Genomic DNA, 26,119 nt, shown 5'->3' with positions numbered 1-26,119 from the left:
AAGCACCAGCGGGTGAGCACCAAGCACCTGCGGGTGAGGAGGGGGACCAAGCACCAGCGGGTGAGGAGGGGGACCAAGCACCAGCGGGTGAGGAGGGGGACCAAGCACCAGCGGGTGAGCACCAAGCACCAGCGGGTGAGCACCAAGCACCAGCGGGTGAGCACCAAGCACCTGCGGGTGAGGAGGGGGACCAAGCACCAGCGGGTGAGGAGGGGGACCAAGCACCAGCGGGTGAGGAGGGGGACCAAGCACCAGCGGGTGAGGAGGGGGACCAAGCACCAGCGGGTGAGCACCAAGCACCAGCGGGTGAGCACCAAGCACCAGCGGGTGAGGAGGGGGACCAAGCACCAGCGGGTGAGGAGGGGGACCAAGCACCAGCGGGTGAGCACCAAGCACCAGCGGGTGAGCACCAAGCACCAGCGGGTGAGGAGGGGGACCAAGCAGCAGGTCCCAGCATGCTGCCAAATCAGAGGTGCTGAGAAGGGGACCAAGCCCCGATCAAAACACTGTATAGGGGCCATTAGGAAGCCGGCTGTGTGTCTTACATTGATGACGGAGTCCTTGAACTTGATGTGGAGCCGGTAGTTGGAGATGGCGATGACGGCGTCATCGGCCCGGCCCAGATACTCCACCCCTTCCCCCTGAAGAGCTGGGAACGGCACCTGGAGGGGACACAAACGTCAATACAAAAAGGTTATGACTACATCGACGCAACGTTAAAAAGACAACACCAGATCAACGTTAAAAAGACAACACCAGATCAACGTTGTGATAAGGACAACAGAATAAAAAATAAATAAAAGAAATCAGGAAACAAATGCCAACACAACGTTAAAACACTGCAGTGTTACATCCACTTTAGAACTGAATGTTTATCGTCCCAGCAGCGTACTCTGTCCCAGCAGCGTACTCTGCCCCAGCAGCGTACTCTGTCCCAGCAGCGTACTCTGCCCCAGCAGCGTACCCTGTCCCAGCAGCGTACCCTGTCCCAGCAGCGTACTCTGTCCCAGCAGCGTACTCTGTCCCAGCAGCGTACCCTGTCCCAGCAGCGTACCCTGTCCCAGCAGCGTACTCTGTCCCAGCAGCGTACCCTGTCCCAGCAGCGTACCCTGTCCCAGCAGCGTACCCTGTCCCAGCAGCGTACTCTGTCCCAGCAGCGTACCCTGTCCCAGCAGCGTACTCTGCCCCAGCAGCGTACCCTGTCCCAGCAGCGTACCCTGTCCCAGCAGCGTACCCTGTCCCAGCAGCGTACCCTGTCCCAGCAGCGTACTCTGTCCCAGCAGCGTACTCTGTCCCAGCAGCGTACCCTGTCCCAGCAGCGTACCCTGTCCCAGCAGCGTACTCTGTCCCAGCAGCGTACCCTGTCCCAGCAGCGTACTCTGTCCGGGGTGAACAGCCACACACATCAAACCAGAACAAAATGGTGTCCAAAGGACAACCAACCAATCTCTTTAAAAAAAAAAAACACGTGTCTCCACCAGGAATCACATAATATTAAAATACAGTACAATGACATGTTGTTACCCTCTGCCCAGTGTGTTTCCAGGGCTGTTTCTGGAGGACAGACTTGTTATGATCTAAGATGAATTTAGTCCTCTGAAGAGAGACCACAAACTCCGCTGCTTAGCTTTATACTCACTGAACCTTACAGCTTGACTCGACAACGGTTACCACGGAGATCTGCTTTGGTAAAACAGCATAGAAATAGAATGACTAGATTATATTTCTAATGGTAAAGAGGACCACATGGATAGGAGAGGAGAGAGAGAGAGAGAGAGAGAGAGAGAGGGAGAGGGAGTGCGGAGAGAGAGAGGGAGAGGGAGTGCGGAGAGAGAGAGCGAGAGGAGAGAGAGCGAGAGGGGAGAGAGCGAGAGGGAGCGAGAGAGAGAGCGGAGAGAGCGAGAGAGAGAGCGAGAGAGAGCGAGAGAGAGCGAGAGAGAGCGAGAGAGAGCGAGAGAGAGCGAGAGAGAGAGCGGAGAGAGCGGAGAGAGAGAGAGCGGAGAGAGAGAGAGAGCGAGAGAGAGAGCGGAGAGAGCGAGAGAGAGAGCGGAGAGAGAGAGCGGAGAGAGAGAGAGAGAGCGGAGAGAGAGAGAGAGAGAGGAGAGAGAGAGAGAGCGGAGAGAGAGAGAGAGCGGAGAGAGAGAGAGAGAGAGCGGAGAGAGAGAGAGAGAGAGCGGAGAGAGAGAGAGAGAGAGCGGAGAGAGAGAGAGAGCGAGAGGGGAGAGAGAGAGAGAGCGAGAGGGGAGAGAGAGAGCGAGAGGGGAGAGAGAGAGAGAGCGAGGGGAGAGAGAGAGAGCGAGAGGGGAGAGAGAGAGAGAGCGAGAGGGAGAGAGAGAGAGAGCGAGAGGGGAGAGAGAGAGAGAGCGAGAGAGAGCGAGAAGGGGGAGAGAGAGAGCAAGAAGGGGGAGAGAGAGAGAAAGAAGCGGGAGAGAGAGAGCGAGAGGGGAGAGAGAGAGCGAGAGGGGAGAGAGAGCGAGAGGGGGGAGAGATCCCTAGGGATGTAATACCTCACTACAAACAGAAAGCCACCGAGCAGCGACTCCACAGTCAGACACTGTGCCGCTCCATATTTTAATTCAAAGTTGGCTTCCCCTTCCAGAACTGGCTTCCCCTTCCAGAACTGGCTTACCCTTCCAGAACTGGCTTACCCTTCCAGAACTGGCTTCCCCTTCCAGAACTGGCTTCCCCTTCCAGAACTGGCTTCCCCTTCCAGAACTGTGTACCAGAGGTTGGCTTCCCCTTCCAGAACTGGCTTCCCCTTCCAGAACTGGCTTCCCCTTCCAGAACTGGCTTCCCCTTCCAGAACTGGCTTCCCCTTCCAGAACTGTGTACTAGAGGTTGGCTTCCCCTTCCAGAACTGGCTTCCACTTCCAGAACTGGCTTCCACTTCCAGAACTGGCTTCCACTTCCAGAACTGGCTTCCCCTTCCAGAACTGGCTTCCCCTTCCAGAACTGGCTTCCCCTTCCAGAACTGGCTTCCCCTTCCAGAACTGGCTTCCCCTTCCAGAACTGGCTTCCCCTTCCAGAACTGGCTTCCCCTTCCAGAACTGGCTTAGCCTTCCAGAACTGTGTACCAGAGGTTGGCTTACCCTTCCAGAACTGTGTACCAGAGGTTGGCTTGCCCTTCCAGAACTGTGTACCAGAGGTTGGCTTGCCCTTCCAGAACTGTGTACCAGAGGTTGGCTTACCCTTCCAGAACTGTGTACCAGAGGTTGGCTTACCCTTCCAGAACTGTGTACCAGAGGTTGGCTTACCCTTCCAGAACTGTGTACCAGAGGTTGGCTTACCCTTCCAGAACTGTGTACCAGAGGTTGGCTTACCCTTCCAGAACTGTGTACCAGAGGTTGGAACATGGGACAGTTTGTGGAAAATAAAATGTGCTCGTGGCAGTCCCAATTAGCGCATAGCCGTACTAGCATAAAAGGACCTCTGTGAGAGAGGATAGCATGCGGGTTGGTCTTTGAGCCTGAGTGAGCAGGCCGACAGGCTAAACAGGATGGCGGGGAAGTTGAAGGCTGTGTGTGTGTGTGTGTGTGTGTGTGTGTGTGTGTGTGTGTGTGTGTGTGTGTGTGTGTGTGTGTACGCATGGCTGATGATGGTACTGTGTTTGTGATGGCTCTCAAACCGTCTATTAACATTCCTGCTATGTGGCCATTGTATTAGTCCCCTAGACTCAGCCCTCAGCAGCATCCCAAACGGTAACCTATTCCCCATAAGGGCTCTGGTCAAAAGTAGTGCAGTATTTAGGGAATAGGGTGCGATTTGAGACTTAAGGGAGGGACAAGAACCCTGCATTAAAAGATAATTGGTTTCCGTCACAATATAATACAACACATTCTTCATTTCCTTCAGAAGTAGCCATTTAGCTGCTTAGAAACCCAACCAGGTGGGGAGAGGGATCGGGGAGGGAGGGGGGGGAAGAGGGAAGGAGACTAAAACAGAGGAAGCTGACTGTGCCCAAACTCAAATTGACGGCTCACGTCGTCTAAAAACAGGGTTTCCTCAGACTCTGTTTTAACGGTTTTACCACGACATTCAAATATCCAACCCATCATCAAAAAACATTGATTATTTGTTTCAGCTGTGTAGTGCTAGGTCAAAAACTAACCTAGCACTACACAGTAGTGGGGGGGGGGGGCACCAGGACAGAGTTAGGGAAACCCTGTTCTAAAACAGGAAGCCCATTAACGAGGTGCAGTCCCCCCCCCCCAAAAAAAAGTATTAATATTAGATTGCACTCTTCCGTCAATTCAACATGTATTCGTACTTTACTGAGAATGATTTAATAGTGACGGTGACAAATTATGCCCATGTTCGTGTTTTCATTAAACTGGCGAGAGGCGACAGCTGAGAAACATCTTAGCTGTGAGGGATGTTTTACAGAGTGACGTCTAAATGAGATGAAATCGTGAGATCACATTTTCCTCCGGCTGGAACAAAGCTCTGGTCTTGTTCGCCGGTGTCACTATCAGGTCTGTAAAGCAAAGTGGGAGACGTATTATTACTGTGTGTATGTGTGTGTGTGTGTGTGTGTGTGTGTTTAGGTGTGTGTATCTGGTGAATTGAAGAACATCTCCAACCAATACTTAGATCTTTTTTTCACCCACTCAAGTATTTGTGACGCCGTGTGCCCGGGACCTTATAACGTCGTTTGTGACGCCGTGTGCAGGGACCTTATAACGTCTTTTGTGACGCCGTGTTCCGGGACCTTATAACGTAGTTTGTGACGCCGTGTGCCCGGGACCTTATAACGTCGTTTGTGACGCCGTGTGCCCGGGACCTTATAACGTCGTTTGTGACGCCGCGTGCTGGGACCTTATAACGTCGTTTGTGACGCCGTGTGCCCGGGACCTTATAACGTTGTTTGTGACGCCGTGTGCCGGGACCTTATAACGTCGTTTGTGACGCCGTGTGCCGGGACCTTATAACGTCGTTTGTGACGCCGTGTGCCCGGGACCTTCTCGGCGAGCGAAAAGTGGTTTATTGTTGTTATGCTGTGAGAATTCATTAGAGACTAGAACACCTCAATTATAACGATACCTAATTTTAGATACGCATCATAACACTGTTCATGTTGTTGCCTAGAGACACGTAATACTGCATTGCCTCATTACAGCCAGAATGTGCTGAGTCGCCCCAGTAGATCCTACTTTTAGAGTTTGGAAATACACAGCAAAACAGGGGAGATGTCTGAAGAGCAGGTACACTTGAAACAACATCATTAGCCAACACAGGGCTGGGAAAGCTGTAGCCTAGAGTGTACAGTACAGAAACCGACTGAGCAGCAGAAGCATGTGTCTGGGCCTGGGGACCGCAAGAGAAATACTGTGTGTCTGCACTGGAAAAGAGAAAATAAAAAAATACACTTTGTTATTTCATAATCTAGGCTATTCATTAGGATTCTCATAAGCTCCCTTCTCTCTGATGAAATGAATGATCAGAGAAACGGGTCACAGGAAGGAGAGATGATGTGTCACTTCCCCCCTCCCTCCCCCCTTTTTCTTTTTGCAGGCTTCGGATTGGATAGAGGCCGTGACGGCGTTAACGCCCCAGTGCAATCAAACGTGATTTTACTGTGTATTATGTATTTTATATACAGTGCATTTTTCCACATTTTTGTTATGTTACATTTTTATTCTAAAAAGGATTACATCGTTTTTTTCCCCACCTCCCCTCGTCAATCTACACACAATACCCCATAATGACAAATTAAAAACAGTTTTGAATTTTTAGCTATTCTTTAAAAAAAATTATAATAATCACATTTACATAAGTATTCAGACCCTTTACTCAGTACTTTGTTGAAGCACCGAGTCTTCTTGGGTATGACGCTACAAGCTTGGCACATCTGAATTTGGGGAGTTTCTCCCGTTCTTCTCTCTCTGCACAGCTGTTTTCAGGTCACTCCAGAGATGTTCGATGGGGTTTAAGTCCGGGCTCTGGTTGGGTCACTCAAGGATATTCAGAAACAAGTCCCGAAGTCACTCCTACGTTGTCTTGGCTGTGTACTTAGAGTCGTTGTCCTGTTGGAAGGTAAACCTTTGCCCCAGTCTGAAGTCCTAAGCAGGTTTTCATCAAGGATCTCTCTCATTTGCTCCGTTCATCTTTCCCTCAATCCTGACAAACATTCCCATAAAATGATGATGCCACCACCACCATGCTTCACTGTAGGGATGGTGACAGGTTTCCCACAGACGTGACACTTGGCATTCAGGCCAAAAAGTTCAATGTTGGTTTCATCAGACCAGAGAATCTTGTTTCTCATGGTCTGAGAGTCCTTCAGGTGCCTTTTGGCAAACTCCAAGTGGGCTGTCATGTGCCTTTTACTGAGGAGTGGCTTCTGTCTGGCCGCTCTACCATAAAGGCCTGATATGTGGAGTGCTGCAGAGATGGTTGTCCTTCTGAAAGGTTCGCTCATCTCCAAAGAGGAACTCTGGAGCTCTGTCAGAGTGACCATCGGATTCTTGGTCACCTCCCTGACCAAGGCTCTTCTACCCCGATTGCTCAGTTTGGTCGGGCAGACATCTTGGTGGTTTCAAACGTCTACCATTTAAGAATGATGGAGGCCAGTGTGTTCTTGGGGATCTTCAATGCTGCAGAAATGTTTTGGTACCCTTCCCCAGATCTGTGCCTCGATATAATCCTGTCTCGGAGCTCTACGGACAATTCCTTCGACCTCATGGTTTGGTTTTTGCTCTGACATGCACTGTCAACTGTGGGACCTTATATAGACAGGTGTGTGTCTTTCCAAATCATGTCCAATCAATTGAATTTACCACAGGTGGACTTCAATCATCACCTCAAGGATGATCAATGAAAACAAGATGCAACCGAGCTCAATTTTGAGTGTCATAGCAAACGGTCTGAATACTTATGTAAATAAAAATGTATGTTTTTTATGTTTAATACATTTGCAAACATTTATTAAAATCTGGTTTCATTTCGTCATTATGGGATATCATCTGTAGATTGATGAGGATTTTTCATTTAATGAATCCATTTTAGAATAAGTCTGTTACGTAATAAAATGTGGGAAAAGTAAAGGGGTCTGAATACTTTCCAAATGTGACAATACTGTCGCTGAGTCTAGACGGGGGGATGTCTAATTAGCTTGCAGCAAGCCCCAGTTAAGGGGGCCGTAGTCGGTTTGCAAATTACAGCCGGCAATCCTACTGGTCTGCCTGTGCCTTTAAAAGACATCAGTTGGCAGTGTGGTACTATCATGGGAATGACTGTCTGAAATGGTACAGAGAGAAACAGAGAGGGAAAGAGGGGAAAAAAAAGAACAAGAGACGAGGAGGACAGAGGGAGTGATAAACGAGAGAGGGAGCGACTAAAACGATGCCTAAAAAGGAGAGAGGGTGACTTGAATAAAACAAAATGGGTATGAGGATCCTCTTGTGGGACAGCTGTGGGGAGACAGACACACTTGGAAGAGCAAGTGGCAGACAGACCCAAACAGCTCATAAACCACTTCATCAGGAGGCCTATTTGTCACCCTCTCAGTCGGTCTCCCTGTGTCTGCCTATCTACAGGCAATATTCGATGACACACGGACACAAATCCATTTTCTCAACCAACCACAGAGCAGTAAGACAGTCCCACAGCACCACAGAGCAGTAAGACAGTCCCACAGAGCAGTAAGACAGTCCCACAGAGCAGTAAGACAGTCCCACAGAGCAGTAAGACAGTCCCACAGAGCAGTAAGAGTATTCATCCAGTCTATAGCCGGGCGCTCCTTGTCTATTAGAAGCTACAGTGCGTCACTCCGAGTAGATTGCAGCAGGTTTGAAGGGAATACCATTACCCCTAGAGAACATGCATTTTTCATGGGCTACAGCTCCAACAAGAGAGGTCTGTGCGGCCACGCAGGAGCCATTCAAAGACAGGATCAAAAGGTCAGCAAGACAGGCGAGAGCCCGGAGACTTCCTTTAACAAGACAAGAGGCAAAAGTCCCAAATGGCACCCTATTCCCTATGTAGTGCACTAGTTTTGACCAGGACCCATAGAAAGTAGTGCACTACATAGGGAATAGGGTACATTGGGATGCAGATTTCTGGCAGTGTGTTGAGAGGCCTTTCCAATCCTCTCAGATCTCCACAAGTAACTAGTGGCTAGGGTTGTTTCTGCTCAGGGCCCGAGGCGGGGAGGCCTCTAGAAGAAACCTTTCAAAATCACATTTTATTTATCCTATGCGCCAAATACAACCGGTATACTAGATTTTACAGTGAAATGCTTGCTTACGAACTTTTCCCAACGATGCAGAATTTAAAAATTAAAAATTAAAATAGTAACTAACACAAGAGGATTTTTTTACATTTTTAACCTTTATTTAACTAGGCAAGTCAGTTAGGAACAAATTCTTATTTACAATGACGCCCTACCGGGGGAACAGTGGGTTTACTGCCTTGTTCAGGGGCAGAACGAAATATTTTTACCTTGACAGCTCGGGGATTCGATCTAGCAACTTTTCGGTTACTGGCCCAAAACTCTAACCACTAGGCTACCTGCCACCCAATTAAATACCACACACAATAATGGAGCTATATACAGGAAGTACCAGATCAATGTGGAGCTATATACAGGAAGTACCAGTACCAGATCAATGTGGAGCTATATACAGGAAGTACCAGTACCAGATCAATGTGGAGCTATCTACAGGAAGTACCAGATCAATGTGGAGCTATCTACAGGAAGTACCAGATCAATGTGGAGCTATCTACAGGAAGTACCAGATCAATGTGGAGCTACATACAGGAAGTACCAGATCAATGTGGAGCTATATACAGGAAGTACCAGATCAATGTGGAGCTATATACAGGAAGTACCAGATCAATGTGGAGCTATATACAGGGAGTACCAGTACCAGATCAATGTGGAGCTATATACAGGGAGTACCAGATCAATGTGGAGCTATATACAGGGAGTATCAGTACCAGATCAATGTGGAGCTATATACAGGGAGTACCAGATCAATGTGGAGCTATATACAGGGAGTACCAGATCAATGTGGAGCTATCTACAGGAAGTACCAGTACCAGATCAATGTGGAGCTATATACAGGAAGTACCAGATCAATGTGGAGCTATATACAGGAAGTACCAGATCAATGTGGAGAGGTACTTGAGGTAGATACTGTATGTACATTAAACCAGGGTAAAGTGACTAGGCATCCAGACAGTACCAGATCAATGTGGAGAGGTACTTGAGGTAGATACTGTATGTACATTAAACCAGGGTAAAGTGACTAGGCATCCAGACAGTACCAGATCAATGTGGAGAGGTACTTGAGGTAGATACTGTATGTACATTAAACCAGGGTAAAGTGACTAGGCATCCAGACAGATCAGAGTCAAATAAAGAATAAAGGTCATTAACAGAGAAATGACAATAGAAATAACTGGGACTTTTACAGCGAGCAGCTGACAACACTTCAAATTACACAGTACCATGCTTTTTATGACGGTCGGTAATACTGCGTGTGTTTTGACACCATCCAAAAAGAGTGATTGCTTAATTCTACGGCATTTAATAAAACATTTAAAAAAGAGACTCAGAAGTAGCCAAAGAAAAGAGGTCATATCATTTCAAGGTGAAACAGGAGAGAATCATTAAAATGCTGATGGATAAAAATGCTCCCCCCCTCATATCATGTGACATGAACAATAACATGTTAGAATGTGTTTAACACTCTAGAATGTGTTTTGTTTAACACTCTAGAATGTGTTTTGTTTAACACTCTAGAACAGGGGTGTCAAACTCAAATACCCAGTGGGCCAAAATGTAAAACCTGAACAAAGTCGCGGGCCAACATTGAACAAATGAACCTTTTAATATGGACCCAAACAAGTTTTGCTTTAACATTGAATATGGAACAAGCATCGCTTATTACCATACAATATATAATTTAATAGTGGAGACATGCAAAATCGAATTTCAAATGAAAAAACACATCAATGGCATTAATTTATTAAATAAATAAAATGTAAATAAAAATCGTATGCCTCTTTTCTATTTGCAGCCTTCTGATTTAAATACCAAAATAAACTTTTTCCACTGGCTAATAATTTTACAAATAAAATGATAATAAATCAATCAACCATTCAAGCCCATGCCTTGTAGCAAGAAAAAGTGCACAAAGAAAACGTTAATTATTGCACACTGATCTATTCTGATGTGCCCAAGCCAGATACCTGGCATCTCTTCTTGGATGCTAGTTCATCAATGTCTGGGCTCAGGCTCTGAGCTGAAGAAATCCTCAGTATCGAGCGAAGGTGTTCATCAGTCAGACGTCTCCTGTGAGTTGTTTTGGTCATCTTCATCGAGGAGAAAAGTTGCTCGCATAGATAAGTGCTGCCGAACATGGAGAGCATCTGAGCAGCTTGGGTGCGGAGCTGAGGCATTGTGTCAGGGATGAACCGTGGAAACTGTGCGGCGCCCACAGCATCATACTTTGACTTCAGCGTGTCGTTGCACTGGAGTTCAATCAGCTCCATTTGGATGTTGGTTGGTGCATTTTCCACATCAACTGCGAAGGGATTACTAAGCAGTTCAAACCTACATTTCTGGACATCGAAGTCGGCAAATCGCCGGCTAAACTCAGCGGCGAGAACAGTGAGTTTTTCAGCAAACTGTGCGCATGTTTCATAGTGTCGTCTAATGTTGTACTCCTTACTTACAGCCACGTTGACTCCACAAACAAGACAAACAGGTTTGTCTTTTACATATGTAAACAGATATTCTGCCTCCCACTTGTCCAGAAAGCTCCTGTTTTCTGCCTTTCTTTTCGCCATTTTTGGGAAGGGATAGCGCGCTGACAGTTGTAGCGTCTATGTTGCTATGACTACTGTCACAGAGGAGAGGGCGTTTCTGGGTCCTGTCCTGATTGGCGCGCGAAAACAACAGCAGAGCATTATGGGATTCGTAGTATTAGCGGTGAATGCGCTGTATAATACCGGCGGGCCAGCTCTAGTAGTAATTTGGTATTGTCTCGCGGGCCAAATATAATTACCAGAGTAATTGCCAGAGTTTGACACCCATGCTCTAGAATGTGTTTTGTTTAACACTCTAGAATGTGTTTTGTTTAACACTCTAGAATGTGTTTTGTTTAACACTCTAGAATGTGTTTTGTTTAACACTCTAGAATGTGTTTTGTTTAACACTCTAGAATGTGTTTTGTTTAACACTCTAGAATGTGTTTTGTTTAACACTCTAGAATGTGTTTTGTTTAACACTCTAGAATGTGTTTTGTTTAACACTCTAGAATGTGTTTTGTTTAACACTCTAGAATGGACGAGGTTCCCCGAGGCTGACCTAACAATTAACAATCAAAGTATGCACACATTTAAAAAAGAAAAAGTAGTGGAGTCTCTTGATATCAAGTCATTCATGTAATTATTGCTAACACTGCCTCTGTAGGTCCCTGTAAGGAAATGAACATCTAGGGAGAAAACAGACATGGTTGACTGGAGATTGCTCAGCAGAAGGAAGTATTAAAGTCTAATGTCGGTCTGTTGTGGAAGGAGTTCCAGGGGGAAATGACTCCCAAGGTGGTCGCTAGGAAACCACCACGCCCCGATCTTCTGGCAGACAGTATAGGATCCCCCAAAACTAATTTTAAATATGCCTATATGAAATATCAGGTTTTAGTAAAACACAGATTGTATAAAATAAGTTAATCAAATGTAGTAGAAATATATAATGAAATGTTGGCCTTTTTATGCTTATGCTGTCTGATATATTTTTACATTATGGCAAGCCATTTTTTATCAATATCAAATCATTTCTGGTTAACATTTAAGTATTTTACTGTGATTGTTAAAAAATAAAAATAAAATAATTGGTCAAAAATAAACAAATGGCTTCTCAGCAATGAGCCATTTCTAAACAATTTTGTTAGGACTGTCTCAGTAGGAAAGGGGAAAACTGAAAACTAGCGATTATTGGCAAAGAGGTTGAGAACTCTTCGTTATTGGTCTAGTAACTAATTCACCGCCTGGTGACGTCACCAGACACTCCAACACTCCAAAACAGGCTGAAATGTCAGGCAGTCAATCAGCTCTTGCACTAAAAGGGGATGTCATCATTGTCACCGTATTTTTCCCAGAGAGCGAGAGATACACAGTACGAGTCAAAAGTTAGTTTCTTTCTTTCTTTTTTACTATTTTCTATACGGCCATGATTGGGAGTCCCACAGGGCGGTCGTCCGGGGTAGGCCGTCATTGTAAATAAGAATTTGTTCTTAATTAAAACTTCTTGGAACTATAGGGGGTGCTGTTCCGCATTAGCATATTTGGGTCTCCAAATTAAACTGCCTCGTGCTAAATTCTTGATCGTACAATATGCATATTATTGTTATTATTGGATAGAAAACACTTTCTAGTTTCTATAGCCGTTGGAATTTTGTCTCTGAGTGGTACAGAACAATATCTACAGCACTTTTCATGACAGGGGTCAGATTTCAGAAATTTTTACCCCTGATCTGGAGTCTGTTTTTAAGGCGACAGTGAATGCTATGAAGAAACCGACACTGCCTACGTCTTCCTCTGGGTGTCTGTACGTCATCACGTTTTGAATGGAGCCGATTGCACAATCACAGCCACTATAAAACACGAAAACGTAGAAGTACCGCTCTCTTCCTGCATGCGTCGTGCGCAAGATGGGCATCAGACCTGCCTCCTTCCAAATCGTTGTTTAGAGAGTAATATTTCTCCGGTCATGTTTTTAGTCGTTATAGTTGTTAAAAACATCATAATGTAGTTAATTTGAACCGTTTTATAGCAATTTATATCCGTTTAGTGCGATTTTGAGGAATTTCTTTGTTGTGCACTCTGAAACTTTGGACACGTTTTGTGGTCCCGTTCGATCGTTAGTGGATATTTCGAAGGACAGAGGACATCTATCGACCAAAAGAAGATTACAACATAGAAAGGATACATTGCCCAAGAATCTGATGGAAGAACAGCTCAAAGTAAGCAATATTTAATATGATAAATCGTTGTTCTGTCGAAATATTTTAAACGCATATTTCGCCATTTTGTTTGTTATCGCGTCACTTGGCGAACCCTGTTTTGAAAAGTAAGGATAATTTTAAAAATGTAAGTCAGCGGTTGCATTAAGAACTAATTTGTCTTTCGATTCCTGTCAACCCTGTATTTTTTAGTCAAGTATATGATTAGCTTTCAATTAAACTAGATCACTCTGATAGATGACGTCAGACATATTGAGGCTTGATTTCCTAGTATTTTTATTGTGTAACCACGGTTTTGTATGGCTAAATATGCACCTTTTCGAACAAACTGTATATGTATGTTGTAAAATGATGTTACAGGAGTGTCATCGGAAGAATTCTGAGAAGGTTAGTGAAAAAATTAATATATTTTGGCGGTGATTACGTTATAGCGCTCTTTGGCTGGAATCGATGCTCTGGTAACGTTTTCACATGTGGTATGCTAACTTATCGATTTATTGTGTTTTCGCTGTAAAACGCTTAGAAAATCTGAAATATTGTCTGGAATCACAAGATCTGGGTCTTTCCATTGCTATGCTTTGTCTATTCTTATGAAATGTTTTATTAAGAGTAAATTGGTCATACACGTTGCTCTCTATAGTAATTCTAGTCGTCTTGTGATGGTAGGTGCAATTGTAAACTGTGATTTCTACCTGAAATATGCACTTTTTTCTAACAAAACCTATCCTATACCATAAATATGTTATCAGACTGTCATCTGAAGAGGTTTTTTTCTTTGTTAGTGGCTATCAATATCTTAGTTTAGCCGAATTGGTGATAGCACCTGAAGTAGTAAGAAACTGATGGAGTTAGAAAAGTGGTGTATTTTGCTAACGTGTTTAGCTAATAGATTTACATATTTTGTCTTCCCTGTAAAACATTTTAAAAATCTGAAATGGTGGCTTTATTCACAAGATCTGTATCTTTCATCTGGTGTCTTGGACTTGTGATTTAATGATATTTAGATGCTACTATCTACTTGTGAAGCTATGCTAGCTATGCTAATCCGTGTGTGGGGGGGTGAGGGGTGATCCCGGACCCGGGGTAGAGGCTCGTTAGAGGTTAACTGACTTGCCTTGTTAATAAAAGTTTAAATAAAAAAATAAAAAAGCATTTTTATAAAAGTGTTTTACAATTTTAAATGCTTTAGATAAAAGTTTGATTTTATCCTTTACTCTACCCTCTCCCTGGTCTGCAGGTAGTCTAGTGGTTAGAGCATTGGGCCAGTAACCAAAAGGTTGCTGGATCGAATCCCCGAGCTGACAAGGTTAAAAATCTGTCGTTCTGCCCCTGAACAAAGCAGTTAACCCACTGTTCCCTGGGCGCCGAAGACGTGGATGTCGATTAAGGCAGCCCTCCGCACCTCTCTGATTCAGAGGGGTTGGGTTAAATGCGGAAGACACATTTCAGTTGGACAACTGACTAGGTATCCCCCTTTCCTGATTACGTGTTGAGCCCAGACACCTTTTCCTGCAGTACCAACTTAACAATAGCAGCCTCTCTTCCAGTTCTCCGGAGAGCTACTCTGGAATGCAGTCTTCTAATTTCAAACAGGATTACAGATGAGCTCATAGACTGGCCCACTGCCACCGCAGCTAGCCGTCTCTCACCCAGCCAGACCCAGCCATGTCACGGCCACCTGCCTAGCCTAATCCACACCCAGTCTAATTGACTGAGTTCTAAAGCCCTTTCTCCGTCGTGAAGTGGTAACTCGGGGTAACTGTGGAGCACTGCTCTGAGGGTAAGGTTAGACGCATTCCATTTACATCTCCTTAGTAGTATTTAATCTGGTTGGAATTTTTTTTTAATTTGACCTGATTAGAATTGTTCTGGTTAATGCAAAAAATATATAATATTAAATATATATATATATATACACAGACAAAAATAAACAAAACAAAAAAATATCGTCATCAGTAGGGACTCCCGAGTGGCTCAGCGGTCTAAGGCACTGCATCTCAGTGCTAGAGGCGTCACTACAGACACCCTGGTTCGAATCCATGCTGTATCACAACCAGCCGTAATTGGGAGTCCCATAGGGCGACGGACAATTGGCCCAGTGTCTGGCCGGTGTAGGCCGTCGTTGTAAATCAAATAAAAATCGTTCTTAACCGACTTGCCTAGTTAAATAAATCAAGTATGAAGACCACACCTCTCCACTCTAGAGAACAGTGTAGTTCGTGTACTACAACCCTTCGTATAGGACTTGGTATTGCAGAACCTACAGTATGAGCAAGCGGAGGTTCTACAGAACCACAGCCTCATCTCACGCACAGCAGATTCCCATAGGAAGTTCTCTCTAGAGAGAAATCGCTCACTGTAGAGATGAGATGTTTCCAATCCTATCCTATTGTGTGTGTGTGTGTGTGTGTGTGTGTGTGTGTGTGTGTGTGTGTGTGTGTGTGTGTGTGTGTGTGTGTGTGTGTGTGTGTGTGTGTGTGTGTGTGTGTGTGTGTGTGTGTGTGTGTGTGTGTGTGTGTGTGTGTGTGTGTGTGTGTGTGTGTGTGTGTGTGTGTGTGTGTGTGTGTGTGTGTGTGTGTGTGTGTGTGTGTGTGTGTGTGTGTGTGTGTGTGTGTGTGTGTGTGTGTGTGTGTGTGTGTGTGTGTGTTCTCAGTCACCCACCTGCAGGTTGTCGTCCTCACTGACCAGCTCCTTCGGGGGGAACAGGTCCTTGGCTTGGATGTACTCCAGACTAGGGGGCCCCTCTTCACCCTGGAAGACAGGTAGACAAGCAGGTGACATCTCAGCACACATTCACATCGTAACAAAAAACAGTACAGCACACCACACCACATCACACAGGTCAAAAGAGAAAGCACTAGGAACAGGGGCTTCAATCAAAAAATCGTCACTCGCCCAGGAAAAGGTCAATAACATTTTTTGTTGTTGTTTAAACTCCCTTCACATGAGTCTCTTTCCAGATCCTACGCGAGCATCTGTGTGTCATAGGGTGGTGTATGGTAATCTGCCATCTCAGCGGAGGAAGAGCGTTCACAGGCGTCACGTAGCAGATGAAACATTGACCGCGATCGACCTTAGATAATAAATTAGGTGAAAGACCTCCGCTTCAGATGGATTCCAAGTCCCAAATAGGACCCTATTCCCTTTATAGTGCACTAACTTTTGACCAGGACCCATAGAAAGTAGTGCACTAACTTTTGACCAGGTCCCATAGAAAGTAGTGCACTAAATAGGTAGTAGGGTACCATTTGCGATGCGACGTGGTCGTGGTGGAGGGTGAATTGGCAGACAACAGGAGGAGAGATGTGGTGTGGTGCAGGACAGGCAAAATCTTTCAAGCCCATAACCCCTCAAAATATAATGCCTTCCCTGTTCTGGGTCATAGAAAATAATAATAATATATATTATAGAATTAGAGGACGAGCTATTGTTTGGTTATGAAGTTTGGCAATAAAGCACCAAAATCTTTTTCCTCTATTACAACAGGACCTCTGTTACGGTCGAATGTCAAACATTTACTCAGCACGATGCCAGCCAGGGTCTGCAGTCTTTGACACAGGGTGCTACACAGTCTTCAGCAAACAGAGGAAAGAAGGACGGGATTGGCCACTGCTGGGCTACGGTCACTACACCTCCAACACACCCAGCAGGTCACCTAACGGGGAAGCTGGCACCACCAACACAACCAGCAGGTCACCTAACGGGGAAGCTGGCACCACCAACACACCCAGCAGGTCACCTAACGGGGAAGCTGGCACCACCAACACAACCAGCAGGTCACCTAACGGGGAAGCTGGTACCACCAACACACCCAGCAGGTCACCTAACGGGGAAGCTGGCACCACCAACACACCCAGCAGGTCACCTAACGGGGAAGCTGGTACCACCAACACACCCAGCAGGTCACCTAACGGGGAAGCTGGCACCACCAACACACCCAGTAGGTCACCTAACGGGGAAGCTGGCACCACCAACACACCCAGTAGGTCACCTAACGGGGAAGCTGGTACCACCAACACACCCAGCAGGTCACCTAACGGGGAAGCTGGCACCACCAACACACCCAGCAGGTCACCTAACGGGGAAGCTGGTACCACCAACACACCCAGCAGGTCACCTAACGGGGAAGCTGGCACCACCAACACACCCAGCAGGTCACCTAACGGGGAAGCTGGCACCACCAACACACCCAGCAGGTCACCTAACGGGGAAGCTGGCACCACCAACACACCCAGCAGGTCACCTAACGGGGAAGCTGGTACCACCAACACACCCAGCAGGTCACCTAACGGGGAAGCTGGCACCACCAACACACCCAGCAGGTCATTAACGGGGAAGCTGGCACCACCAACACACCCAGCAGGTCTCACCTAACGGGGAAGCTGGCACCACCAACACAACCAGCAGGTCACCTAACGGGGAAGCTGGCACCACCAACACACCCAGCAGGTCACCTAACGGGGAAGCTGGCACCAACACAACCAGCAGGTCACCTAACGGGGAAGCTGGCACCACCAACACAACCAGCAGGTCACCTAACGGGGAAGCTGGTGAATGAGAACCGTGATCCTCAAGTTCTTCATAACAAAACCTGTTTATTTTTTAAATATATATATTTTTAAAGGTAAGCATTTGTTTTTATAAAAAGGTGACTACGGGTGTAGCTACGCGAAAAAAGAAAAAAAACAAATGGCATGGAACTATATTTTTACTATCAATTTCCATCAATTGGATTACCCCTCCTCGTCTATCTAGTCATTTTAGAATCATTCAGGTTTGGTAGATTATACTGTTGCATGGAAACACTTTCTGACCATGGTTACAATGTATCACTGATCGTTTGCCTGAACACTCTCGTAAAAAAGGTCTGCAGGGAAGCCGCGAGAGCAAAACGAGTTTGGTACAGAGACAGAAAATATTTCATTATGCAAATATGATGAAATGCAACGTTTAATTATTGAAATATCAGACTCCATTTAACTCCATAGTTGGTTCTTTCTGAGGGCTAAAATCGGGGGGATTGTCCCTGAAAATCCACAGAGGGAAAAACTGTGGAAGCAGCAGGAGGATAAAATCCCGTCTTCATTCATCTCTCCCTCCTCTCTCCATTCCAGCTGTCTCCTCAGCAACAGGTGCCCGCCCACCTCCATCTATCCACCACTGCCTTGGCTCAGACACACTGGGGACGAGACGAGAGGACCCTCTGTAGAGTCTGCACCACAGCCAGACCAGACACATCAACATGACGATCTTTACTCATTGTGCTGCATACCAGCAAGTGATTCATATCAGACAAGAATCAAAATGGCAGTACGGTCATTGTGCTTCATCACCTGGTACATGCCCACAAAGCCTACAACATTATCAGCCGTGTGAAAGTGACAAGCCCCCCCCCCCCCGATGGCTTTTCATGTAGACGTCCTCCTGCCATGTGAATCCAGAGGAGACATCTGCCATTACTGCCACCAACCCAACACAGAACCGAAACCCTAGTCCACTGGTCAGGCTGGTTATGACATGTAACAGACTGTACCAGTACTAACACCTCCTCCCCCCGTGCCAGTACTAACACCTCCTCCCCCCGTACCAGTACTAACACCTCCTCCCCCCGTACCAGTACTAACACCTCCTCCCCCCCGTGCCAGTACTAACACCTCCTCCCCCCGTGCCAGTACTAACACCTCCTCCCCCGTGCCAGTACTAACACCTCCTCCCCCCGTGCCAGTACTAACACCTCCTCCCCCCGTGCCAGTACTAACACCTCCTCCCCCCGTGCCAGTACTAACACCTCCTCCCCCCGTACCAGTACTAACACCTCCTCCCCCCGTGCCAGTACTAACACCTCCTCCCCCGTACCAGTACTAACACCTCCCCCCGTACCAGTACTAACACCTCCTCCCCCCGTGCCAGTACTAACACCTCCTCCCCCCGTGCCAGTACTAACACCTCCTCCCCCGTACCAGTACTAACACCTCCTCCCCCGTACCAGTACTAACACCTCCTCCCCCCGTGCCAGTACTAACACCTCCTCCCCCCGTGCCAGTACTAACACCTCCTCCCCCCGTGCCAGTACTAACACCTCCTCCCCCGTACCAGTACTAACACCTCCTCCCCCGTACCAGTACTAACACCTCCTCCCCCGTACCAGTACTAACACCTCCTCCCCCGTACCAGTACTAACACCTCCTCCCCCGTACCAGTACTAACACCTCCTCCCCCCGTGCCAGTACTAACACCTCCTCCCCCCGTACCAGTACTAACACCTCCTCCCCCCGTACCAGTACTAACACCTCCTCCCCCCGTACCAGTACTAACACCTCCTCCCCCCGTACCAGTACTAACACCTCCTCCCCCCGTACCAGTACTAACACCTCCTCCCCCCGTACCAGTACTAACACCTCCTCCCCCGTACCAGTACTAACACCTCCTCCCCCCGTGCCAGTACTAACACCTCCTCCCCCCGTACCAGTACTAACACCTCCTCCCCCCGTGCCAGTACTAACACCTCCTCCCCCCGTACCAGTACTAACACCTCCTCCCCCCGTACCAGTACTAACACCTCCTCCCCCGTACCAGTACTAACACCTCCTCCCCCCGTGCCAGTACTAACACCTCCTCCCCCGTACCAGTACTAACACCTCCTCCCCCGTACCAGTACTAACACCTCCTCCCCCCGTACCAGTACTAACACCTCCTCCCCCGTACCAGTACTAACACCTCCTCCCCCCGTGCCAGTACTAACACCTCATCCCCCCCGTGCCAGTACTAACACCTCCTCCCCCCGTACCAGTACTAACACCTCCTCCCCCCGTACCAGTACTAACACCTCCTCCCCCCGTGCCAGTACTAGCACCTCCTCCCCCCGTGCCAGTACTAACTCCTCCTCCCCCCGTACCAACACCTCCTCCCCCCGTGCCAGTACTAACACCTCCTCCCCCCGTACCAGTACTAACACCTCCTCCCCCCGTACCAGTACTAACACCTCCTCCCCCCGTGCCAGTACTAACTCCTCCTCCCCCCGTGCCAGTACTAACACCTCCTCCCCCCCGTGCCAGTACTAACACCTCCTCCCCCCGTGCCAGTACTAACACCTCCTCCCCCGTACCAGTACTAACACCTCCTCCCCCCGTGCCAGTACTAACACCTCCTCCCCCCGTGCCAGTACTAACACCTCCTCCCCCCGTGCCAGTACTAACACCTCCTCCCCCCGTGCCAGTACTAACACCTCCTCCCCCCGTACCAACACCTCCTCCCCCCGTGCCAGTACTAACACCTCCTCCCCCGTACCAGTACTAACACATCCTCCCCCGTGCCAGTACTAACACCTCCTCCCCCGTGCCAGTACTATCACCTCCTCCCCCCGTGCCAGTACTATCACCTCCTCCCCCGTACCAGTACTAACACCTCCTCCCCCGTACCAGTACTAACACCTCCTCCCCCCGTGCCAGTATTAACTCCTCCTCCCCCCGTGCCAGTACTAACACCTCCTCCCCCCCGTGCCAGTACTATCACCTCCTCCCCCCGTGCCAGTACTAACACCTCCTCCCCCCGTGCCAGTACTAACACCTCCTCCCCCCGTGCCAGTACTAACACCTCCTCCCCCCGTGCCAGTACTAACACCTCCTCCCCCGTACCAGTACTAACTCCTCCTCCCCCCGTGCCAGTACTAACACCTCCTCCCCCCGTGCCAGTACTAACACCTCCTCCCCCCGTGCCAGTACTAACACCTCCTCCCCCCGTGCCAGTACTAACACCTCCTCCCCCCGTACCAACACCTCCTCCCCCCGTGCCAGTACTAACACCTCCTCCCCCGTACCAGTACTAACACATCCTCCCCCGTGCCAGTACTAACACCTCCTCCCCCGTGCCAGTACTATCACCTCCTCCCCCCGTGCCAGTACTATCACCTCCTCCCCCGTACCAGTACTAACACCTCCTCCCCCGTACCAGTACTAACACCTCCTCCCCCCGTGCCAGTATTAACTCCTCCTCCCCCCGTGCCAGTACTAACACCTCCTCCCCCCCGTGCCAGTACTATCACCTCCTCCCCCCGTGCCAGTACTATCACCTCCTCCCCCCGTGCCAGTACTAACACCTCCTCCCCCCGTGCCAGTACTAACACCTCCTCCCCCCGTGCCAGTACTAACACCTCCTCCCCCGTACCAGTACTAACACCTCCTCCCCCCGTGCCAGTACTAACACCTCCTCCCCCCCGTGCCAGTACTATCACCTCCTCCCCCGTGCCAGTACTATCACCTCCTCCCCCCGTGCCAGTACTATCACCTCCTCCCCCCGTGCCAGTACTATCACCTCCTCCCCCCGTGCCAGTACTAACACCTCCTCCCCCCGTGCCAGTACTAACACCTCCCCCCCGTGCCAGTACTAACACCTCCCCCCCGTGCCAGTACTAACACCTCCTCCCCCCGTGCCAGTACTAACACCTCCTCCCCCCGTGCCAGTACTAACACCTCCTCCCCCCGTGCCAGTACTAACACCTCCTCCCCCCGTGCCAGTACTAACACCTCCTCCCCCCGTACCAGTACTAACACCTCCCCCCGTGCCAGTACTAACACCACCTCCCCCCGTACCAGTACTAACACCTCCCCCCGTACCAACACCTCCTCCCCCCGTACCAGTACTAACACCTCCTCCCCCCGTGCCAGTACTAACACCTCCTCCCCCCGTACCAGTACTAACACCTCCCCCCGTACCAGTACTAACAGGTGTCCAGTAGGTGTCCAGTAGGCGTGGACACCTGCTACGTTGGTATGACATGTACATGACCTTGTTAACAAAGGTGGGGGGGGGGGGCTCCCTTGGGGACGTGGGGTGATGGTACAGGGACGTGGGGTGATGGTACAGGGACGTGGGGTGACGGTACAGGGACGTGGGGTGACGGTACAGGGACGTGGGGTGACGGTACAGGGACGTGGGGTGACGGTACAGGGACGTGGGGTGACGGTACAGGGACGTGGGGTGACGGTACAGGGACGTGGGGTGACGGTACAGGGGCGTGGGGTGATGGTACAGGGACGTGGGGTGATGGTACAGGGACGTGGGGTGATGGTACAGGGACGTGGGGTGACGGTACAGGGACGTGGGGTGATGGTACAGGGACGTGGGGTGATGGTACAGGGACGTGGGGTCCAGCAGACGAAGTGTGGCCATTATCATGTTAAACTGGAGCGCTGACATACAGTACCAGTCAAAAGTTTGGACATACCTACTAATTCAAGGGTTTTTCAAAACTTTAAAATAACTCATATGGGAGAAAAAAAAGTGTTAAACAAATCAAAACAGATTTTATATTTGTGATTCTTCAAAGTAAGCCACACTTTGCCTTGACAGCTTTGCACACTCTTGGCATTCTCCCAACCACTACACAGAGAAGTGTCAGACCAGAGCTATAAATTACTGTATAAGGAATGGCTACATAGCACCCTCTCACAGAGATGTAAGGCCAGGCTCAAGGAGGGGGCACGAACTAGCCAACACGCACAAAACACAGGCAGGCAGGGAATATTCCAGCAGTCTCTCTGTTCATTTTATCTTCTTCCTGCACAACTCACTCTGTAGTGGATGAGTTGGCAACATTTAGTAGCTGGACGTTGTTATGGAGTAATATTCCTGCTCTGCTCAGCACTCCCTCGTCAGTCTTCCCAGCATGCAGTGTACTTTCGCGGTAAATGGGGCCAACAAGCGGCGGCTGGCGCAGACTCCCGTTCCATTAATACTGCACTATAAACTCATAACAGAACCGCGCCTCGATCAAACCGACAGGGTCATTGCATCAATGCTACATAATACATTCTGAAATCACATCTTTTTTTCATTACGTTTTTCATTACGTAATCCAACGTGTTTAGTGTGCAATCCCCCCAAAAAATGTGATCGCCATTGAAAAACAAAAAAAAGGGGGGAAAAGGCGTGTCGCTCACACAGGCTACCACGGTGCGTTCTCATTTTTCAATAAATATTGATAACCCATTTATCTCTGCATGCAAATCGTCCTCCTACAAAAAAAAAAAAGGTAGGCTATATCCTATATGCAAAACGTAGCTCAGGAGAATGTTAAAGTGTCACTGTTGTCATTCTTGCTACTTCAGTAGCCATTAGGTGTGTGTGTGTGGTCCAATTAAATAGAGTAGGGTGTAGCTGCCTGCACGGAGAAACACAGGGACTTCATCTTTCCATGGAAATGAACTACATAAATAGGATAACGCTATAGTTTACTACATTTATTTCTTGGCAAATGTTGGTCACCCATATTTGTCATTTTCTGAAAATCTTCCCACTCCTAAAAAAAAGGGTAGGCTATAAAAACGTAGCTCAAGAGGAGGTGTTTAGTCTCCCCGACTGCCCTCTTCACACTACAGCAGGTCTAGCGCATTGCCTGATATAGCCCAGTAATACCGATCGGGACAGGTTCTTGTGGTAACGGGCGGGAGTCGGGACAGAAAGCCCAGCGGGTGTGGGCAGGTGCGGTATGAAAAGCTGGGGGAAGTGGGGAGGAGCGGGATGAATAAATCAGACCTCTACCATACCGGACTAGACCAGTCACAGCAGCAGAGCAAAAAGACAAAACATAAACCACCGGGCAGACAGACACAAGAGGCAAACAAAAGTCTACCAATTCATTTGTTATTAGTCTCTCTCCCTCGGCCCATCTGAGGATGATACATACAAATCAGGATAGATTGAAGGAGAGGGAGAGAAACGCTCTGTCCCAGCAGGCAAAGCCAGGAAGAACAGTGTCCGCTGTAAGGCTGTGACCGGACAAGCCAACAACGCATTTTTGCTTCGTCACTGCTGTTCTGAAAGCCCCCCCCCTGACGAACACGGAGGCAGAACACTGGACCTGGAGAACACGCCAAACATCCCAGCACTCCCTTTCTCTCTCTCTCCATTCAGCTCTCTCTTTCATCCTCCTCAGTACCAACATCAAATCTGGGCATTCGATATAAACAAAGACCTCAGCCAATGTGATAGGTTGATACTATACATCGTGTTCCTCTGAAGGGGATCAGCCTCAGTACAGATTCAGACCACCAGGAGGTCAATGGGGATGTCCCTACTGCTCTTAAAAACAATGGTTCAAATCCCTTTAAGTGACAGACTCCATTTACAGGAATTACTGCGAGCACACACACACACACACGAGGAAGAGAGAACATTAGGAATAAAATAAAAGCTGTGGTGGTAGTCAGGCACAGACAGGTATTCACAGACCGGTAGTCAAGGCACAGACAGGTATTCACAGACCGGTAGTCAATGCACAGACAGGTATTCACAGACCGGTAGTCAATGCACAGACAGGTATTCACAGACCGGTAGTCAATGCACAGACAGGTATTCAATGCACAGACAGGTATTCACAGACCGGTAGTCAATGCACAGACAGGTATTCACAGACCGGTAGTCAATGCACAGACAGGTATTCACAGACCGGTAGTCAATGCACAGACAGGTATTCACAGACCGGTAGTCAATGCACAGACAGGTATTCACAGACCGGTAGTCAATGCACAGACAGGTATTCACAGACCGGTAGTCAATGCACAGACAGGTATTCACAGACCGGTAGTCAATGCACAGACAGGTATTCACAGACCGGTAGTCAGGCACAGACAGGTATTCACAGACCGGTAGTCAGGCACAGACAGGTATTTACAGACCGGTAGTCAGGCACAGACAGGTATTCACAGACCGGTAGTCAGGCACAGACAGGTATTCACAGACCGGTAGTCAGGCACAGACAGGTATTCAAAGACCGGTTGTCAATGCACAGACAGGTATTCACAGACAGGTATTCACAGACCGATAGGCAGGCACAAACAGGTATTCACAGACCGGTAGTCAATGCACAGACAGGTATTCACAGACCGGTAGTCAATGCACAGACAGGTATTCACAGACCGGTAGTCAATGCACAGACATGTATTCACAGACCGGTAGTCAATGCACAGACATGTATTCACAGACCGGTAGTCAGGCACAGACAGGTATTCACAGACCGGTAGTCAGGCACAGACAGGTATTCACAGACCGGTAGTCAGGCACAGACAGGTATTCACAGACCGGTAGTCAGGCACAGACAGACAAAGGAAAGGAATACGAACATGTGCCGCCATCCTGAATAAATCTGAATGAGTGTGGTTGCTATGGAAACAAAAATCTTCCTTCTTTTTGTCCCCTGAGAGAATTGCTTCCTCTTGCTAGTTTCTCACCCAATTCTTCCTTGGAAACAATGTGCAGTCGTGTCGTTACTCGTCGGGAGACCGGTGCTTTTGACCTAATCTGACTGGATTAGAATTCTCTGGATTATTCCAGAACCCCTGTATTACTATTGTGTACTGTATTTATCAGAGAGAGAGAGTGTGTGTGTGTGTGTGTGTGTGTGTGTGTGTGTGTATCTTTACTTCTAGGAGATGACGTCTGGGAACGGTTAGGAACTCAACAGAAAAATAAACGTCAACTGCGTTTATTTTCAGCAAACTTAACATGTGTAAATATTTGTATGAACATAACAAGATTCAACAACTGAGACAAACTGAACAAGTTCCACAGACATGTGACTAACAGAAATGGAATAATGGGTCAAAATCAAAAGTAACAGTCAGTATCTGGTGTGGCCACCAGCTGCATTAAGAACTGCAGTGCATCTCCTCCTCATGGACTGCAGCAGATTTGCCCGTTCTTGCTGTGAGATGTTAACCCACTCTTCCACCAAGGCACCTGCAAGTTCCTGGACATTTCTGGGGGGAATGGCCCTAGCCCTCACCCTCTGATCCAACAGGTCCCAGACGTGCTCAATGGGATTGAGATCCGGGCTCTTCGCTGGTCATGGCAGAACACTGACATTCCTGTCTTGCAGGAAATCACGCACAGAACGAGCAGTATGGCTGGTGGCATTATCATGCTGGAGGGTCATGTCAGGATGAGCCTGCAGGAAGGGTACCACATGAGGGAGGAGGATGTCTTCCCTGTAACGCACAGCGTTGAGATTGCCTGCAATGACAACAAGCTCAGTCCGATGATGTTGTGACACACCGGCCCAGACCATGACCCCGGACCCTCCAAATCGATCCCGCTCCAGAGTACAGGCCTCGGTGTAACGCTCATTACTTCAACGATAAACGCGAATCCGA

At 48.2% G+C, this 26,119-nt stretch overlaps 1 protein-coding gene across 5 annotated transcripts in view; it reads right to left on the bottom strand.

Moving 5' to 3' along the window:
- LOC139537874 (phosphatidylinositol-3,5-bisphosphate 3-phosphatase MTMR4-like) overlaps positions 1 to 26,119 on the bottom strand; it is a 106,533-nt gene that overhangs the window by 49,245 nt on the left and 31,169 nt on the right. For all 5 annotated transcript variants that reach the window (XM_071339731.1, XM_071339733.1, XM_071339732.1 and 2 more), the window contains 2 exons: positions 15,633 to 15,722; positions 546 to 662 (listed from right to left, as the gene is read on the bottom strand). In XM_071339731.1, coding sequence (XP_071195832.1) covers positions 546 to 662; positions 15,633 to 15,722 — 207 coding nt within the window. The remainder of the gene's footprint in view (positions 1 to 545; positions 663 to 15,632; positions 15,723 to 26,119) is intronic.

The sequence above is a fragment of the Salvelinus alpinus genome, chromosome 13 (genome assembly GCF_045679555.1).
Source record: "Salvelinus alpinus chromosome 13, SLU_Salpinus.1, whole genome shotgun sequence".
Classification (NCBI taxonomy): Eukaryota; Metazoa; Chordata; class Actinopteri; order Salmoniformes; family Salmonidae; genus Salvelinus; species Salvelinus alpinus.
Note: the sequence above shows the minus strand (reverse complement) of the source record. Positions and strands in the feature narration are given on the sequence as shown.